Consider the following 16,251-nt stretch of genomic DNA (forward strand, 5'->3'; position numbering starts at 1 on the left):
ATAATTAAAAATATTAATATATAAAGTAATAATGGAGTAAATATATGGCAATATTAAATATGCATTGTAACTACAAAAAGTGAATTGAAAATCTTTTTTATTCAGTACATTTATTCTTAATTTAATTTTCTGTTTACCTTTCTTTTCACTCATAACATACTTATTAGTAGCATATTCACCAACCAAGAGAAATGCTTACTATGCTCACTTCTTAAAATCATGATCCTTTCAATTGATTTGACACCACTAAAAAAACAATGTAAATTTTATAGACATTTCATTCATTGAAATAATATTTAACCTTAAAAAATCAATGGTTTAAAAATTTTATTAATAAACTTACTGAACATCATTTTGAAATATAACACTTTTTAGACCATTAAAAAATTTGAACAAATCGATTTTAAAATACGTGGAAATTATCCTTCCAGAGGATTTTTTTTTGGAAGTAATTGTATGGTCTCTAGTCAATGCAATAACAATAATACTATTATTAGTAGTATCCACATGTCTTAAACTGAGTAGGAGGCTTCATGATAACGTTCTGAAAAATGCACATTCATTTTGATCTCTACATTGATAAGAAGAAAAACTTATCTTTTTCATGTCAAATGTTTAACCTTTTTTATTATTTAGATTTTAAGTGAATTATTTTGTTGCCATTTGCCTATGGATATCTAAAAGAAAGAACCATTTTTGTACAGTCCAAATTCATAATATTTTTCTATTAAGTTTTGTTTTTAATAATAAAAGTTTATTTTTTTCTTTGTTTTTCATATACTTTATTACATTAGTTTTTTCATAATTAGATTCTCTACAAGTTGTGATAATAAAATCACGCATTTTTTATTTGTCATTTAACAAAGTTATTGTACTTCAACCTAAAAAAAGGTTTTTTGTCATTGAATTTTTCTGTTTTATGTTGGATGAAATTTTTATCATGAAATCTACTGGAGATACAGTTTTGGGACCTATTTTATTCAAAGTTTCAGGTCAAAAATATAAGAAATCATCAAGTTTACTTCTTACATAACGCCTTAAAAATTTCAGTATGACCTCATTCACTAGGGAAACTGAAATCCGGGTGAAGTTTTACATTAGCCGTAATTGGATAACAAAGTGTTTTGAACATAAGTTTGTATGAACTTTTTTCCTTATTTCAAGTTCGGGAATCAGTCCCCAAATTATTTCCCTTTCCTCCAGAATCATTCTGTGCACGTACACGCGCTATAACACAACTAGATACAATAATTAATAAATAATAAAAATCAGTTTTCTTAAGAATCTCAGTTTATTTGAAAAAAGATACATTATATTAACAAATACAATATTTATGATACAAAAACTATTAAATTTGATTGGAAAAATATTTAGATAGAACAAAAATTAATTATTAGGAGATCATACAAAATCACTTGTTGGCAATCTTTTCCTAACGCCAAACAAAAATAATTTTTATTATTTGATTACAACCTTTGTACAGCAAGTAAAAATAAACATGCCATGATAAAAAATTTTCCAAACACATTAATAAAGTTTCAAAGTAAACATTTTACACCACATTGTAAGATGACATTTCCATTTCTAACTTGTTGCAAAATTAAAATATAAATTAATTATTATTAAAAGCAATTAATTGTTAATTAACAAAAATGTATCTGTTAATCAACTTCTAATTTTCGAAATGATCCAGCTATTCCAGTTAATTGTTGATCTTCCATTTCTTTGAAGAATTTTGTCTTGCGATTGACATCAATTTTTAAATCGTCCAGTGCCAGCAGCAACTGTTTTTTCTGTTTTAGTTCTTTTTTATAATTATCTTCAAACAAAAACAAAAAGAAACTTTCAATATTTAGTAATCATTGTAAATTATTAAAAATGGTATTTCTTTGAACTTAATTAGACATAACAGAAAACAAAATATAAATTAATAAAATCAATTATTCAAAGTAATTCTTTAATTTTTAAAATATGCAGGGTTGTACTTATGTTACATTATCTTTCAAAGGAATTTGTTATATACTGTATTTACTCAAAAATAAGACGCACTTTTTTTAATGCAAATAAACCTCAAAATTTGGGGGAGGTCTAATATTCAAGGCAGGTCTTACAAACGGGTATTTCAGAAAATGGAAATAAAAATAAATGTATTACCAAACTATGAATTTAGTATGTCTTATTAAACACTAACTATTATAAGTTATACAGATAAAAACGTTTTGCTATTTGAACATTCATACTATTTGACATCAGGGGTCTGGCTTTGTTCAGGATCATAGGTACCAGTATATCTGAAAACATAAATGATCGACTTATGAATTTATAGTTTGAACCAATTGCCATTATTTTAACAACAATGTAAAAAGTCTGGTATTGTTTCAATTACCTGGAACACAATTGTTTACTCGGAGTCACTGCTGCTTTCATCATCATCCTCATCTTCACCGACATCGATGTCAGTCTCTCCCTCAGATATGTCATCAGAATCCTCATGTATGAGGTGATCTTCTGTTCTATCCATGCACAGGAGATTATCTTCTTGAAACTCTTGATTATCATTTTTGGAATAATTTCCTCCCAGCCTTTGACAATCCATTTGCAAAGAAGCTTTATTGAAGGTTTCTGCATTTGTCCACTCTTTATGAATATGGGATCTTTATCTGCCATCCATTTAATGTAAAACTTCTGAACATGGTCCTTGAACAGGTTATTGATGCTCATGTCCAAGGATTGCAGCACAAAAGTGAGGTCCCTCAGAATAACTGCAGCATCTGTGTGCATTTCATTGATTTGATTCTTCACAGTATTTTCAAGGTGGCCATGGAAGCTATCTAAAATGAGAAGTCCTCATTTCTTTAACATTGCTCCAGGGTGGCAATTCCAAATGACTTCTACCCAGTCGCATATTGGTTTCACATCCATCTACCGCTTATCTTACATGCGAACATGTAAACCTCTTGGTAGTTTTCCCTTTGGCAGAGTTTTTCCTTTAAAAATGACATAAGGAGGCAATCTTTTTCCACCTGCACAAATGGCTAACATAACTGGGCATCTCTTTTTTTCTGCTCCAGCTGTTTTCACCAGTACACTGGATTCACCCACTTTGTTTACAGTTGTGTTCTGTGGCGTTTCAAAAAAGATAGGTATTTCATCAGCATTTCCAATCTGAGATATGGGGTACTGATTTTTTCCTCTTTAATGTAGTGCGTATCGTTGAAACTCAAAAACTTTGTAAGTATATTCTGCTAGTAATAACTGGCCCAAAGAAGTTGTCCGCTTCAAAGTGAATCCCTTTCTTCTCATAACCACACCACGCACCCATGACTGGCTTTCCTCATATTTACATGGTATTTTACTACTTTAACTCTTTCATTTGTATCATTTCACAAGTCACTACACAAACTCCCTTCTCTTCTCTTCCACCCACACAATCTCTGTATCATCCAGTGCGGGATGGTGTCCTTTTTTAGGGCCACGAAAAATTGAGTTCCCTTTATTACGGCTTTAAGTTTATCACCTTTTGTGAAACTTTTCCATGAATTCATTTTACCGATAACACAGATAAAATACAAGCAAAACTCACTTTCAATAAAGTTGATACTGTTCTAACCAAAGGTCTTGTTTTACTAGTAAAAAGAAAGTAGGTAGTAGGATTGAAGCTGCTGTTGTGTGAAGATCAATGTCTCACTTCTCCCTCCTCCGTCAAATACCATTGCTATGTTTTGCATACACCTGAAAGGGTAAAATTTGTCCTTGGCCAACAATTAACTGTAAGTACCATAACAATGAAATTCCCGAAGAATTGTTTTTCTAATAATTACAGCTTGTCAAATTGACAATTCGCAAATTGTTTTTTTTTTTAAATTTGTCTGTAAAACTTGGAGGGTCTTACAATTAAGGGGGTCTTATTTTTGAATAAATACGGTAAATGAGAGAATGCAAAATAAATTTAAGCTGTTGTATTATCTTTTTAAAAACGACAAAAAGAGTGTTATTCAAACTCACACATATTGTCATACTATAACATATGAGCAGTATTGCATATGTGTTAAAATAAAGTGTTCATATAATCAAATTAGAAATTCAAGGTAATTGTATCAGATTTATCAGAAATTATTCACAAATGGGATTATTTTAATAGAATTAAATTTATGTATTATATAACACATAGATGAAAATTTAGGAATTCAATTAAATGAGAGGCTGCATTGTGTTTTTATTCTTATAGCACTACAAGTCCACTGATTACAGTGACATACATGTTACTTAGGTCGTACATTGTATACTTTGAAGAAACTAAAAATCACATTAGTGATTTTAATCAACACTCACAAACAGTACAAATATTTATCAAAAAAACAAATTATTTGTAACAAATTTCTAAACAAATTGCCTTAAACGTAATTTATACCCCAATAAAGCTACTCCATATAATGTTTCCATTGCTGTAACTCCTTTTTTTAAAGTATTTTCAGAATTAGTCAACAGTTTATTTGATCATTCTTATTTGGCCCCTCAAATTGTTTTCTGAAATGTTTTTTTTCTTTTAAATGCTACTTTTTCATCTTTGGGAAGAAAGAAATTTCATAGGAAGCAAGACCTGCTGATTAGCTGGGTGTTGGGTCTACGGAGTACTATGCTTAGAAAGAAATTACAGCACCTGTTGTAATGTATCAGAAGGTGGATTTTTACAGCAGAATTACTATTTGCTAGAACTAGTTTTTGCAGTAAATTGCATCCTCAAATGTAATAGAACCTGACAGCAGTATTCTGCTACTACTGTTTATCCTAATGTAGTGTTTTCATGATACAAAATTCACACAGTATAACAAAAAACTTTCAATACCTCCTTGACATTTATATGGAACTGTTATACTGTTTTGGTTATTGAAGAATTTAGATTCTTCCACTGTGAAAATTAAGCTTGATTTAAAGGATCAAACTCATCAACTCATGATACATCAATATTTAGATAGTTTTTAACAAACTTTTATTTTCTTATTACTCAAACATGTTACAAGCAACTCAAACCTTCTGTTTATCTGAGAAAAATTCTGGAAAATTCTTAGTTAAGATTTATCTTGACCATAACAATCAACTAAATTGAACTGAAACTTCCATTAAATTTCAAACAAAAATTAATGTATAATAACAAGGTTCTAAAGAAGGTCTACCAATTGGTCCTCTCACAATTTCTTATCTCCTGGCTGAAATATTTTTAAAACATCACAAAACATTCACGTATTACTCACTAAAGAAACATATAAACAAATTATTGTAATACATTAATATACTATAGAAACACTGTATACTAGCCATCATACCCCTGTAGGAAAATGGGAATGTGATGATGTCTTTTGTATTCAAGGTTTCAATGAGGTGTTTCCCAAATTGGTTTCAGTAATGGAGTGAAGTACTTTTATGTATTCCTTGAATTACAGCGGAAATCTCCATCTGTTTGTTTTGTATATAAGTTATGGGCAGAAGTTAGAGTAACGAAGTTAATAAAATCCTGTAAATTGAATTTGTTTAATAATTTTTATGAGTTTTTGTCTAACATTATTTATTTTATTAGAGGTTTTGTTTAAGATGCTGAAACCATTTATTTTTTTTAATTTCTCAGAAAGTTTTTTCATTTACATTTAAAATTTGATAATGGTTGTGTCCAAAATATATGAATCACAATTAGTTCTTAAAAACAATATTGTTATTTTCAAAAACACCAATAACATCCCAAGTTTGATAAGGAAAGTGAGGAGTCAAGTGATTTTCCATTATCTTCCAAGTCTAGCATATAGTTTCAAATCAAGAAGTCAATCCTACAAAATGGCAAGTTACATTCCACGAATATAGGGACACCTTCCCTTTTCACTATAGGGCTTGGGTACTATAACATCATTACTCTCAAAGGATGCAGTTAGTGAATCTCATACTTAAGCTACTTATTATGAATTACAGTGATAAGGATTCTGTTACATAAATTTGTAATTTAATTTATAAAATTAAATTTGAATTACTTTTAATTTAATAAATAAAATCTAAATTTAAATTTATTTGATAAAGTTGAGTTGATATATTTCAACTCTGTAGGATAAGCCGGCCTCCATGGCGCGAGTGGTAGTGTCTTGGTCTTTCATCTGGAGGTCCCGGGTTTGAATCCCTCAGGCGTGGTATTTTCACACACGCTACAAATCATTGATCTCATCATCTGAAGCATGCCTAATGGTGGACCCGGAGGTTAAACAAACAAAAAGAAAAAACTCTGTAGGATAAATATTTTCAGTATTGTTGTTAATGGATTAACCTTTTTTTTCCTATTAATATGCTGTTAAACCCATTGTTTCAGTTTTTTGTGTGATGTTTACATCCTCTTAGTCTTTCTGCAAAAAGGAAATGTGTAAAGCGTGCAACATAATTCTCAGTGTTAAAATACCTTGTTGAACAGCATGATTTAAAAGTCCATAATTTAAGTCACTTGTTTATAATTAAAAAAATAAATTTAACTGGTTAACAAATCAGATAATTCATAACTACTTATGAAAGATTTTCCAGCTCAACCATCTGAAAGCACAAACTGTGCTTTCATAAAAAGTTCTAAAGCATTTTCTTTTCTTTTGTTGGCTGTTGACTTCCCAGACTGTTTATAGTTCTTATGAGATCTTTGATTTTTCTTTAAAATATCTATGCAATTCTTAAATTTAACTGCAATACCATCATAAATGATACATCATGCTATTGAAGTCTGTAACTTTCAAAAAGTCTCTATTGTTTTACAAACTTTTTGACAAATTGTAAAATAAAATCAATCATTTTTTCTGATATGACAACAGAAATAGATTCTTTAAAAAATACTTATAATAAAACATTACGTTAAGTAAATTACAGGAATGAATTGTGGTACACGCATGTTGGTTTCTAAAATCAATCTATGCTATGCCGGATTCCAGACAAGTATGATTCAAACCTTTGTCCAACAGTTAGGTTTCCAAGATCTAGATTTACCTTCAGTATGACAGAACATATTGTCTGAGTCTGAACAAGGTTCTTAAAGAGTATGAAATTGTAGATTACTTTTAGAACCCCAAACTAAATCAGAAAAATAATATTCATAACACTAGATATTTCATAATAACAGATGCAGCACATTTTTCACTAATGTGAACAATTGTTTTATAAATCATGTTTTATAATATGTTCTTTTTACTGACCTATCATATCTGCTAAAGGTATTTCACCACCATACTCTTTTGGCAAGATTCTTGGATTGATAGCTTTTTTTAAGTCATCAGTTGTATTGTGTATCTGGAATGAATAAATGAGTGTTATAAACAAGTCAATTTTTACAGAAATTTTATAAAAATAAATTTAAATTTGTTTAAAATAAAGCTATGTACCAAAATGCAGATGTAAATATTTATATGTACATCATTTACAATGTATAATGAAAAAACAATTTTAGGATACAAGAAATTTAATTTTAAAAACAATAGCTTTATTTAAAAAATTATTGGAACCAGAAAACCAAATTAACAATGTCCTTAGTGTGTATTTTGTAATGTATATCATATATTCTGTATTTAATTTCTTAACTTATTATTCTTTGAGATAAAAGTGAATAATGTTTAATTATTCCTCAAAATGAAAATGGTATAATGTATACCATTCAGAATCTTAAAAAAAATCATACTTTTCAAACTATATTTTGTTGAGTAACATTCAGTAATACCAATCTGCAGCTGACACAATACTCTACCCAGTTAATTTACTGTTGAATTAGAAGTCTGTTGTGTAAGTAATAAGGAGTATGTGCTTATTAGTTAAAGCAAAAAAAACAATATTAATTATATCAACAGTACATTCATGAGTGGGCTCTCCATTAACCTAACTATACTATTGTATAAATTACTATTAATAGATAAATCAGTTGTACATTTTTTTTGTTACTCATTGAAAATAAAAGGTGTATTCATTTTTAAAACGAAAATAAATATTTATCTAGTAAATCAAAAAGCAAGCAACAACAAATTTTTATAGAAAATAATGAAGTATTCAGAATTTTATTATCTTCCAAAAATTTTTAAGAGGAATTGTTAATGTGTAACATTTCTTCATTATTCAAAGATTTTTATCAAATTAGAAATGTTTCATATATTTTAGATTGAAAGTGATAAAGTATAGTGTTTTATTTTATATATCTTATAAAAATAAGGGTTATATAATTTTGTCACTTTTTTCTAGGTTTCTATGGTTTGAAAAAGTTCCTTATCCTAAAATAAAGATCTCAATATTCATTTTTAAATGTTGTGAATTTTAAGTTAGTTTTCTAATAAAATGTATCATTTTGTGACTTTCCTGGTGAACACAATGTTCCTGAAAATAGTGTAGCATTTATTCCCCAGTCTTGATTATTAATTGAACTGATCTAGAAATTTTCTTAAAAATCTTTATGAAATATAAGATCATTTTCACAGGTAAAACAATTCGAATTATAATAAATCCAATTTTTAATATACCAAATATAATGGAAAATTATAATGCCTTTCAAATTAGTTAAAGTAGCAATAGTAATCTATCTTCTTGAAAAGTTACAAAAATCAAAAATTCAACAGGTACCTCTATGTTCACTCATCTACTGTTTTTGTTATAACAAACACCTTTACTTCAAAATAATTCATTTTTATTCTAGTTAATTACTTTTGAAATGAATTTTATATATTTTACCAGTAAATAAATATAAATGTAATCAGTAACTATTTATAACAATCTATTATATTGTAAATATTATTACTTGATTATAACACATAAAATTGTGAACTAACATTTATTTATTCTCTCAACTTATTTAAAAAAAAAGTTGTTGCAGTAGGAAAGTTTGTTGATTCCTTAAAGAAATAAGTGAAAAACATTTTTTAAATTCTTTAAATGGAGTTCACTCATAACTAATACATGTATATGGGGTCAAATGTGAACAAATATATTTTTTATGTTTAATAGCCCATTTTCCCCTTTATTTATGAGCTTTATCTTAATAGAATGATATTTGATATTAATATAAGAAATTACAAAAGCTTTATCTAATGTTGGCAATTTAAGGGGAGTTCACACACTAAATGATTGCAAAATCTGAACTGTTGGTGGATGTTATACGTATTGTTTTTAATTAATATTTGGGAAAATTCTTCAACATAATAAACATAACATGTGCAGTATCCTTCACCTTCAACTTCAACTTGAACTTACCTAAATGAAGTAAATTTATCTTACCAATATCTTCCACACAGATAATAGTGGCAATAACTTTAAATTCATTGAATACTACTTTTATAGTAATTCATTTATCAGATGTTTTTGTCATTAGAATTTTTTCTGAATTAGTTTGTGATGTTAGCCACATTATTTAATATGTACTATTGAGTATAAAATTAACTAGCTCAACACGTTTCTTTTATACCCCTGGGAAGAGAAAATAAGATAAGACAATAATATTTCATTTTTTGTTTTTATAGAAAATTTAACATATTTGAATCAAACGACTTACAGCAAAGTAAAGTTTCAAACAAATAGAGGAAGGGTTTTTCTTAAAATATTACCAAAATTACAATGCCAAAATTAGTTTATCATAATTTATATTGTGTCTTAATTAATAATATCAGAAATTTATAATCCATTTATGGGGTTTTGAAGTTAAGGTTTTCTGGTTTTTTTTTTTTTTTATGAAACAAATTATCTATCCTTCTGCTGTTAATGAAAATAAAAAGTAAATTCATACTTGTAATGAATTCCTAACAATTATGAAATTATTTTTCTGAAATTGATCTTTTTAATATTCATATTATTTCCTTTTATTATTATTAAATTATATTTAAATAAACCATGTAGTACATAATATTGAGAGAAGATATCTTACCTTAATTTTTCATGAAAGTACTTTCACACTTTTTAAAAACATGACATACAAAAGTGAGAAAGTATTTCATATTTTTTGAAGAACTTTCATGAAAAATTAAGGTAAGATATGTCTTATCTCAATGTTGTGTTCTAGGTGGTTTATTTAGTAGAATTTAAATATAATTATAAAATTATACATTTATTCATATAATAGAGATAAATTAGATTGGCTGGTAAATGATATAAAATGCAAATTTTAAACTCCTTAGTTTGGGATTTTTATTTCCCTTAGCAGGGGGTATTTTTGTACTGAAGATCTTCTATCTCAACGGGAGACTGGTATCATCGCTGTCTTTCATCCAGAGGTTCTGGGTTCAATCCTGATCAGGCGTAGCATATTTTCACATGCCACAAAATTCATTATCATTCATCACAGTAACTGTTACTTGACATTAGTCAATTGTTGCTGAAAATATAAATAATGAACAATACTTAATATATAACATAATTTAATTATCGTTATCATTTGTTTTACATGCAGTATCAAACTTATGATGGAAGTTTGTTGACTTTTAAGTCACAACTAGCTGAACTACTTTTTTCATCTCTACCAACGTAATTTTCATTACAATACTAAAAATAAGAAACATGTAATTTATTAAATAAATCAGTACATGACTAAACAAGACTTAAAATTAAATAGTTCTACAAACATACCATAAACCGTTTTCTTAATTTATCATTCAATAATGAAGTAATAAATTCAAAAACTTTATTTGCACAACTAGGCACATTCACAAAATGTGTTGATTTGTGTCTCATTGGAGTTGAATTCTAAAAAAAGAAATTATATATTAGCACAATATATATTTTTTAAAGATATACAATATTAAATAATTAGAATGTAGAAGATAATTATATTTTACTGAACAAAATTTGTTCCTTCAGAAAACTGTTCTTAAATAATAAAGTGATGATCTTATAATGAGATTAGAAAGAGAATTAAAGAAAACTCAAGAAATGTTTCAAGAAACTTCTGTAGAATAGAAAAAATGTATGTCAAATTGAAAATTTTTGTAATATGTAAATGAACAAGAAGATAGGGAGGAGAGTGGAGTATTTCAAGACGCATAGCGATAGAATCATTGTAATAAGGATAAAATCAAAACCTAAACTGACAACGATTGTTAACGTCTATATGCCTACAAGCGCCCATGATGATGATGAGGTAGAGTGTGTACACGAAGAGATTGATGAAGCAATTAAACACGTAAAAGGAGATGAAAATTTAATAATAGTTGGAGAATGGAATGCAAGCATTGGAAAAGGCAAGGAAGGAAATATAGTGGGTGAATACGGGCTGGGCAAAATGAATGCAAGAGGGGACCGACTTATAGAGTTTTGCACAAAGTATAATTTAGTAATTGCCAACACCCAATTTAAAAATCATAATAGAAGAATATACACTTGGAAAAAGCCAGGCGATACTGCAAGGTATCAGATAGATTATATCATGGTTAAGCAAAGATTTAGAAATCAACTCGTTGACTGCAAAACTTACCCTGGAGCAGACATTGATAGTGACCATAATTTGGTGATAATGAAATGTAGATTGGGGTTTAAAAACCTGAAGAAAAGGTGTCAGATGAATCGGTGGAATTTAGAGAAGCTTGAGGAAGAGGAGGTAAAGAAGATTTTTGAGGAGGACATCGCAAGAGGTCTGAGTAAAAAAGATAAGGTAGAAAATGTAGAAGAAGAATGGGAGAATGTTAAAAAGGAAATTCTTAAATCAGCAGAAGCAAACTTAGGCGGAATAAAGAGAACTGGTAGAAAACCTTGGGTTTCAGACGATATATTGCAGCTGATGGATGAACGTAGAAAATATAAGAATGCTAGTGATGAAGAAAGTAAAAGGAACTATCGGCAATTAAGAAATGCTATAAACAGGAAGTGCAAACTGGCGAAAGAAGAGTGGATTAAAGAAAAGTGTTCAGAAGTGGAAAGAGAAATGAACATTGGTAAAATAGACGAAGCATACAGGAAAGTTAAGGAAAATTTTGGGGTACATAAATTAAAATCTAATAATATGTTAAACAAAGATGGTATACCGATATATAATATGAAAGGTAAAGTCGATAGATGGGTGGAATATATTGAAGAGTTATATGGAGTAAATGAATTAGAAAATTGTGTTATAGAGGAAGAAGAGGAAGTTGAGGAGGATGAAATGGGAGAAACAATACTGAGATCTGAATTTAAGAGAGCATTAAACGATTTAAATGGCAGAAAGGCTCCTGGAATAGACGGAATACCTGTAGAATTACTGCTCAGTGCAGGTGAGGAAGCGATTGATAGATTATACAAACTGGTGTGTAATATTTATGAAAAAGGGGAATTTCCGTCAGACTTCAAAAAAAGTGTTATAGTCATGATACCAAAGAAAGCAGGGGCAGATAAATGTGAAGAATACAGAACAATTAGTTTAACTAGTCGTGCATCAAAAATCTTAACTAGAATTCTATACAGAAGAATTAAGAGGAGAGTGGAAGAAGTGTTAGGAGAATACCAATTTGGTTTCAGGAAAAGTATAGGGACAAGGGAAGCAATTTTAGGCCTCAGATTAATAGTAGAAGGAAGATTAAAGAAAAACAAACCAACATATTTGGCGTTTATAGACCTAGAAAATGCATTCGATAACGTAGACTGGAATAAAATGTTCAGCATTTTAAAAAATTAGGGTTCAAATACAGAGATAGAAGAACAATTGCTAACATGTACAGGAACCAAACAGCAACAGTAATAATTGAAGAACATAAGAAAGAAGCCGTAATAAGAAAGGGAGTCCGACAAGGATGTTCCCTATCTCCGTTACTTTTTAATCTTTACATGAAACTAGCAGTTAATGATGTTAAAGAACAATTTAGATTTGGAGTAACAGTACAAGGTGAAAAGATAAAGATGCTACGATTTGCTGATGATATAGTAATTCTAGCCGAGAGTAAAAAAATTTAGAAGAAACAATGAACGGCATAGAAACAATGAACTGTTCTACGCAAGAACTATCGCATGAAAATAAACAAGAACAAAACAAAAGTAATGAAATGTATTAGAAATAACAAAGATGGACCACTGAATGTGAAAATAGGAGGAGAAAAGATTATGGAGGTAGAAGAATTTTGTTATTTGGGAGGTAGAATTACTAAAGATGGACGAAGCAGGAGCGATATAAAATGCCGAATAGCTCAAGCTAAACGAGCCTTCAGTAAGAAATATAATTTGTTTACATCAAAAATTAATTTAAATGTCAGGAAAAGATTTTTGAAAGTGTATGTTTGGAGTGTCGCTTTATATTCAAGTGAAACTTGGACAATCGGAGTATCTGAGAAGAAAAGATTAGAAGCTTTTGAAATGTGGTGCTACAGGAGAATGTTAAAAATCAGATGGGTGGATAAAGTGACAAATGAAGAGGTATTGCGGCAAATAGATGAAGAAAGAAGCATTTGGAAAAATATAGTTAAAAGAAGAGACAGACTTATAGGCCACATACTAAGGCATCCTGGAATAGTCGCTTTAATATTGGAAGGACAGGTAGAAGGGAAAAATTGTGTAGGCAGGCCAAGTTTGGAATATGTAAAATAAATTGTTAGGGATGTAGGATGTAGAGGGTATAAAGAAATGAAACGACTAGCAGTAGATAGGGAATCTTGGAGAGCTGCATCAAACCAGTCAAATGACTGAAGACAAAAAAAAAAAACAATAATATGTAAAGGCTGGTTGCTAATAAAAGAAAAGTGGTAACAGTAGATTCAATCATATGCATTCAGTAGCGTCGAATGGTTCATTAGTTAGATATCAACCATTCTTTGAGTAATTTGTTGTTGTTAGCTTAAATGTAACATTAACAAAGATGGAAACTGCTGCAAAGAAAAAATCCTGTAGTAATGAGATCAATTAATGAAATAATTTCTCAAAGCAAGTAGTATTCTTAATGTAACTAAACTTCACCATGAATTGTGGGAAATTTATTGGCCTGCATAATGAGTGAAGGAAAGACAACTTATTGGAACCATAAGTGAAATAAACTCTGTACAAATTTTCATAATGAAGAGAAATATAGGAGGCCTGGTAATCAGACAAATGACCTGTTTCAATGCAAAAGTTTGAGAAAACAAGTATCCGCAGTGTGTGTTAATGCTATTGAATTTCACAGAGTGTGTGTTTTTACAGAACTGTTTTAGAAAGGTTGATTTTTAGTATTCATCATAAAAAGGATCCTAAAACTCTTGACTGACTAAACCAACATCAAAGGATGACATCTGCATATGCACTTTTGGACCACTATGAGGGGAAAAATTTTTTTCACACTGTGATTATTGATAAATTTGTATTAATGTCAGTGTCAAGACAAAAGAAACAGTCCATGTTGTGTGAGAAACACCTGCCTGAGAAAAATCTCTGGCAGGTGTTTTGTATTACAGAATATAAAACAGCTTATTTGTTAGTACAAGAAGTGCTTAGAAAAGAATAGTGACTATTTAGAAAAAAAAACAGTTACGTACATATAAAACCAGTAACATATCTTTTCTCTTATTTTGTTATTTCTAATGACAAAGTGATGATTTACTTTTGACAAACACTTCATATAAATTAATTAAATGGACCTCATTTACTTGCAAAAGCATCAACAGAATTAACACTTGAATCCAATTTTATACTGTCATATTTACTTACTGTCATATGTAGTGAGTTACATATGTGACATTATTTATGAAAGAGAATAGTGAATTAGTAGCCATTGCTAATTTTTGCATATTTTAGAAAAAGAGGACCTTCCTAAATGGTAGTTGATAAATCTTAGGTTTCTCTTATAAAAATCCGCTAACCTTTGAGGCAACTGTTCCTTTCATCCAGAAGAATCCTAGTCAGCCTTGAGATTTTGAAATGTTAAAAATTCCAAGTTATTAATCTTTCATAAGTAATAGTAACTGGGTGGTTAGTTTGTGGTTGCTAAAATATGTAAAATAAAATAATTTAATACTTTTGAAATAAAAATGTAGCTCCTCAAAATAATCAAAATAATAATATAAGCACAAAAGTCTAACAGAAAGTTTAAACAAAAGAATTGAACAGAAAAAAGTTTTATTTTTGGGGATAGATCCTAGATTTTACTTCTCAAATATTATAAAATATATTGGACCAGATAATAGAGGAAAATATCTCCTTCCATCAGGAAAGGATGACTCAAGTAAAAAGAAAGATGTAGCAAAAAATAAGCACTAAAGACACTGTCATTCATATTTCTTTCAACACTATTTATTTACATTCTTTTTTATAGTTATATTTTCATAAATACCCTTTTTACTTCCTTATACGAAGTAAAGGAAATATTGTGATCAGGAAAAATTTTGGTTATCAGATTTCAACAAAAATAACCATTTTGACCATTCCTGAAACCATTTTGACTAATTTTGACATTTTGAATCAGACCTGACATCTGTATCTACGTATGTATTATGTACATATGTATCTCACATAGCTCAAAAACAATTAGCCATAGGATGTTGATATTTTGGATTGAGGATTGTTGTAATATCTAGTTGTGCACCTTCCATTTTGATTCCAGTCGACTAAACCAAAAGTGTACAAAAATTTGGATTTTGGACTTTTTCTTAACTGCAGTAATAAGCGCCCTCATTGAGAGCTTTTCAATGCTATATCATAAGAAGTACTTATTTTCATTGGTTCCAAAGTAATAGCCAAATAGAATTTTAATTAATGAAATATTTGGATCTTATGGGACGGCACATGAGTTCAAATCAGACTTCATTTTGTTTATTTTTTTAATTGAAATATATTTATTTGTTAATAATTATTAACCTCTGATTGTAAAAAAAGTTTTACAATAAATAATAATTCAATAATAACAAAAAAAACGTTTTTAAAAATCAGAAGTTATTATTGAAATAGTGTTATGTACTTTTCATTGTAATTAAAAAATCTTTACAGAAGTTAATAATTATTACTAAATCAATATATTTCAAATAAAAAAAAAAGTTATAAAAAATATATGTATATGAAGTTGGTTACGGATCCAATATGTAATCACTTACACCACATAACTACTTGAGCAATGTGAAACAAAATTATTATACAAACTAATATAAGATGCTGATACCAACACCACAAAAAATTTGTTGGAATGTGGTGTCCACCACAATGTAGTTTTGTAACTGTTCACTTTATTAAAGAATTGCAGGATCGCATCTCACTTTCAAATGAAATAAGTTTAAATGAAGTGTAGCAAAAAATGTGTACATGTAATTAATTAGGTATACAGAAATCATGTATTGTCCACATCAGAAT

The 16,251-nt window shown here is 28.9% G+C and overlaps 1 protein-coding gene across 4 annotated transcripts in view; it reads right to left on the reverse strand.

The window, feature by feature from the left end:
* Positions 1-1,278: 1,278 nt before the first annotated feature.
* Positions 1,279-16,251, reverse strand: part of LOC142333250 (clavesin-1-like) — a 108,009-nt gene continuing 93,036 nt past the window's right edge. For all 4 annotated transcript variants that reach the window (XM_075380270.1, XM_075380266.1, XM_075380250.1 and 1 more), the window contains 3 exons: positions 10,606-10,722; positions 7,209-7,302; positions 1,279-1,819 (listed from right to left, as the gene is read on the reverse strand). In XM_075380270.1, coding sequence (XP_075236385.1) covers positions 1,662-1,819; positions 7,209-7,302; positions 10,606-10,722 — 369 coding nt within the window. In that variant the 3' untranslated portion in view covers positions 1,279-1,661. The remainder of the gene's footprint in view (positions 1,820-7,208; positions 7,303-10,605; positions 10,723-16,251) is intronic.

This window comes from Lycorma delicatula, chromosome 1 (assembly GCF_047948215.1).
Source record: "Lycorma delicatula isolate Av1 chromosome 1, ASM4794821v1, whole genome shotgun sequence".
Classification (NCBI taxonomy): domain Eukaryota; kingdom Metazoa; phylum Arthropoda; class Insecta; order Hemiptera; family Fulgoridae; genus Lycorma; species Lycorma delicatula.